Genomic DNA, 3964 nt, shown 5'->3' with positions numbered 1-3964 from the left:
TGCCGATGGCTCAAGCTTGCAGAAGGAAGCCCAAATGCATAAGGGCGACCCGGAAGGCCCTTTAGTCTGGGCTTCACGCCCACCTACCTTTCCAGCCATCTCTCTTATCTTGCTATACCAGAGGCATGCACAGGATCACTCTATGTTCCCTGCATGGTTGTGATCTTTCAGGTCTCTCCTCTCTCCACGACCTTTGCACAAACTAGTGCAGCTGCTAGCAATATGCCTTCCCTCTCTCTAGCTAGGGAAATGAAACTCCTTTTTGAAACCCAGATAAAGACTTCTCAGTAAAAACTTGTTTTGCAGGTGACTGGTCATTCTCTCCTGTCTGCTTCCTCCATATGTTGCATTCGGTCTTTTTATAGCACTGACATCACAGAACTATTATTATTTCTTCAGTTTTTACAAGTTGAATCTCTAGTGCTCCTTTTCCCTGAACTCAGCTAACTCCTCTCAACCTGTTTTTCTAACTCTTCTGCCCTAGTGTGGAGCAGGGCACCAGTAAAATACCCCTTAAGAAAGTCAGAATTAACAAGAAACAAAAGCACACCTTAAGAAATATGCAATTATTCCATACCAGTTTATTGTAGGTATTGTTTTTCAAAAAATTTATAACATAAATAACCTTTCGTGTCATAAAATAACTTAGTACAATTTATAATAAAACTTTTGAGAATTTAACATCTCATCAAAATACAATAAAATATGGTTTTAAAATATGATTAACCCTTTTGGCTTTTCTTTTACTTGAGGGCATATAAACCAAAAATATCCAACCTACGGCTGCACATTTAAACTTTTAACAAAGCATGTCTGGTTTATTTTCATGTAACTCAACCATCCTAAATTAATACATAGTTTTCCTTCCTGCGTGGTTCTTGGTAATTTGTGTTCCTTTTGATTTGTATTTCTGTTTCCACACAGCTTCCTTCTTCATTTTCACCTCTTGCCAGCTGCAAAGTCACCTCTCTCCGGGCCCCCAGAACATGTAGTTGAACTCAGCCTCTTGACATCAGTTTCTGTAATCCTTGCATCAGTGTAGGGAGTAACTGCTTGAGTAACTACAAAGGTATTTCAAAACTTCAGTGCAATTTGGTTCAGTTATTTTCATTCAGATGCCATCACCGTTCAGGGAGATTAATCACTGGGACCCACTGATCCATGTAGCGACTTTCCCGGCAGAAACAAATAAGTTGGCTTAAGGCAGGATCCTTCCATTGCGATGAATGTGGATTCTGGGGGGTGGGGGGGAGATAAGAGACATGAATTTACTGCTAAAAAATAAAAACAAAACAGCATTTGCTTACAAGTACTCTACTCTTGATGAGAAGACATTTGAACATTTTATATTTTGGCTGCAAGGCACAGAGACAAGTTACATGCACAATAAATAAGTTTCTTCTAGGTAACTGGGATACGATCTCAGCGAAGTCTAAAACCTGCAGCTGGCACTGAGCCACAGCTGTTTGCATGGTACCTGCTCAGTTTTGCATGACAGTTATCACTCACAGGTTTGCTCTACCAAAGCTGTACCCTGGCAGAGCCCTGGGTGAAGCGAGCTGAGAAGCAGTTCCAGGCTGTGCACACAATGGGAGCTACCCAGCAGCTGGCAGAATTTGCCACCTGTTATCTTCCCAAAAGACAGAACAGTACTTGTCAGGAGCAGCAAAATCATTAAGCTGCACTACACCAGTCAAAAAAGACAAATTTCAAATGCCTGCACATTTACCTCGGAACACATAAGGTACCTAGTCCCAAAGGTTTGCATCACAGCAAGGAAAAGGTCCATTTAAAAAAATGCAAGATTGTAAATTAAAAAAAAAAATTCCAGTCTATCCTCTTAATGTATTTCGAGGGAATTAATAAGTTCTGTCTCCTACACCACTTCTATTTTTAGCTTTAACTGGCAGAGAATAAGCTGACTCCTTAATGAGGGGTGAGCCAGGAATTTATTTGGCTTTATCTAATCTGCCCAGCTAAAGGAATTAGTCACGGGAGGTAGTGCAGATGTAGGTAGGGAGTAGCTGGGCTGACTGCTGACTCACAGGGATCTCTTCCGCTGCTGGCTGCCTCCAACGTGCTCAGACATGTTCTTTAGCAGAGAAAATCGTGATGATGAAACTAGTCCATCCCGGCTGAAAGTCCGCCTCACTCCTCAGTGGGGCAAAGGCGGCCAGGCTCCTGACCCCCGCCCCCGCCCGGGCTGCAGTCAGCCGACTCTGGACTCCCTCCCTTCCAGGGCTGCGGCCCGGCCCGGCCCGGCCCGGCCTGCAGTCCCCCAGGCCCTTACCGTCACCAGCACGCAGTGCAGGTCCGGCGGTTGCGCGGCGCCCTCGCTGGCCGCCGGGCTGGCGTCGGTCTCCAGGAGCAGGAGCTCCGCCAGCCGGCCCGGGTTGCTGACGCGCAGGATGTTAATGTCGTTCTCGCAACAGAACGCCTGGATCAGGGTGAAGTGGATCTGCAGCGCCACATCCCTGTCGTCGTCCTCGTCCGCCGCCAGCAGGCACAGCACCACGTTATCCGGGTCCCTGCGGGCAGCGCGCGGGGCCGGTGAGCACACAGGCGCCACCGGCGCGCGTGGGCGCCCGATACTCCCGCTCGGGTCCCCGGGGTCCGCCCCGCACCCCGCACCCCCGCCGCTCATCGCAAGGCGGCCGCGGGGACAGATGGAAGGCGGCCGGAAGAGGCGCCGCAGGGCGAGGGGAGCGCCCGGGAGCGCCACCCCGGCGGGCTGGGGCGGCCAGGGGCACCAGGGGACAGCGGGGGCCCCACTTACACGTTGAGCAGCTTGGCCGCCTCGTACACCCCGACGGTGATGGTGCGCTGACTCAGGGCTTTGCTCAGCACCTCCTCCAGGGCATCCCCCACCTTGTCCATCCTGCACGCGGGCAAAGGCGAGGGGGCACGTCAGTCCGTGACCTCGGGAGCCGTCGCGGGCCCCTCGCCCCACACCGCGATCCTCGACGAGTGCAAGCGCCGCCAAGCACCCTGGCTTTCTGCAAACCCAGGGGGGTCTCCCGCCCCGTCTCCCCCACCCCCCTTCCTTGACCCTCGGCACGCCCAGAAGCCGGGGTGTCCGGTGAGGAGCCCCGACAGTGCTTCCCGCCGCCCTCCCCGGAGGACACTGCCCCCAGACAGCTGCCCTCTGCCAAAGTCCCCGGGAGCTCGGCCGGGCTGGGGGCACGCGCCTTGAGGGTCCCCGAGGGAGCGAGGGCTGGAGGTGCCCTGTGCAAACTTTGCCGCCCGCTCGCCCCTTCACCCTGCGCAATCCGGGTGCAGGGAGCTGCGGCGGGCAGGGCGCGAGGAGTTCAGGTCGCAGACGCCAGCAGCCGACTTACCTTTCGGTCTTCTGCTCTCCAGCCGAGAATTCCTCCAAAGTCATATTGCAACTGCAGGTCCCTCACAGAGAGAGCGCGCGGCGTGCGGGCGGCTCCTGCCACCGTGGGCGCGCGGGCGCCTGCTCCCCGTACTCGCTCCCAGCCTCTGGCGCAGTCCGGCCGCCCCTCTTCCGCCCGGGCTCCACCTCCAGCGCCCGCAGCCGCCGCGCCGTCCTCTGCTCCCGCCCGCCCGCTCTCGGCCCCTGGTTTCGCCGAGGACCGCGACACCACGACCGCAAGCTGCCACACAGCCACTGCAGGACAAAGGGCCCCGCTCGCCGGGGTTATCCGACCAGCCCCCAGCCAACCACTTCGTGCCTTATTTGCATACGGCACGACCATTGGGCTGTGCATCAGCCTGGTTTGGGCAATCCGACCCCGGCTCCTGGAACCAGGCTCTTAGGAGCGGAAGGGGGCGGAGTCACGCGGGAGGCGAGCGTAGGGGACTGGGGCGGTCGGGGCGCAGGTGGGCGGGGTCTCGAGCTGGCTGTTCCGCGGTTGGCGGGGCGGGGGCGGGCGGAGGGCTTTGTCGCGGCGGGAGGCTGAGGCCGGCTTGCTGCTGAGTGTTTTTCTGGTTGGTGCACATA

General features: G+C 55.4%; 1 protein-coding gene across 2 annotated transcripts; it reads right to left on the bottom strand.

The window, feature by feature from the left end:
- Positions 1-827: 827 nt before the first annotated feature.
- GADD45A (growth arrest and DNA damage inducible alpha) lies at positions 828-3610 on the bottom strand. 2 transcript variants are annotated; one of them, XM_062191518.1, is made up of 5 exons: positions 3339-3610; positions 2777-2878; positions 2291-2528; positions 2046-2092; positions 828-1235 (listed from the first exon to the last, which is right to left on the bottom strand). In XM_062191518.1, exons 1-5 carry the CDS (start codon positions 3380-3382, stop codon positions 1199-1201), a joined length of 468 nt encoding a protein of 155 aa, XP_062047502.1. In that variant the 5' UTR covers positions 3383-3610; the 3' UTR covers positions 828-1198. The 2 variants fall into 2 exon arrangements, with proteins under 2 accessions (XP_062047502.1, XP_062047500.1); XM_062191516.1 differs by lacking the exon at positions 2046-2092 and having other exon boundaries at positions 3339-3492.
- Between the last annotated feature and the right edge of the window lie 354 nt (positions 3611-3964).

Source organism: Lepus europaeus, chromosome 5 (assembly GCF_033115175.1).
Source record: "Lepus europaeus isolate LE1 chromosome 5, mLepTim1.pri, whole genome shotgun sequence".
In the NCBI taxonomy this organism is placed as follows: domain Eukaryota; kingdom Metazoa; phylum Chordata; class Mammalia; order Lagomorpha; family Leporidae; genus Lepus; species Lepus europaeus.
This window is presented reverse-complemented; position numbering and strand designations above follow the sequence as displayed.

What these genes read in the sequence shown, in the direction of transcription:
- GADD45A (XM_062191516.1), bottom strand. Translation starts at nt 3,382, where the DNA reads ATGACTTTGGAGGAATTCTCGGCTGGAGAGCAGAAGACCGAAAG. An exon ending in GGAGAGCAGAAGACCGAAAG is followed by an intron (nt 2,879 to 3,338) that starts GTAAGTCGGCTG and finishes GCCCGCGTGCAG; the next exon opens with GATGGACAAGGTGGGGGATG. An exon ending in TGCACTGCGTGCTGGTGACG is followed by an intron (nt 1,236 to 2,290) that starts GTAAGGGCCTGG and finishes CCCACCCCCCAG; the next exon opens with AATCCACATTCATCGCAATG.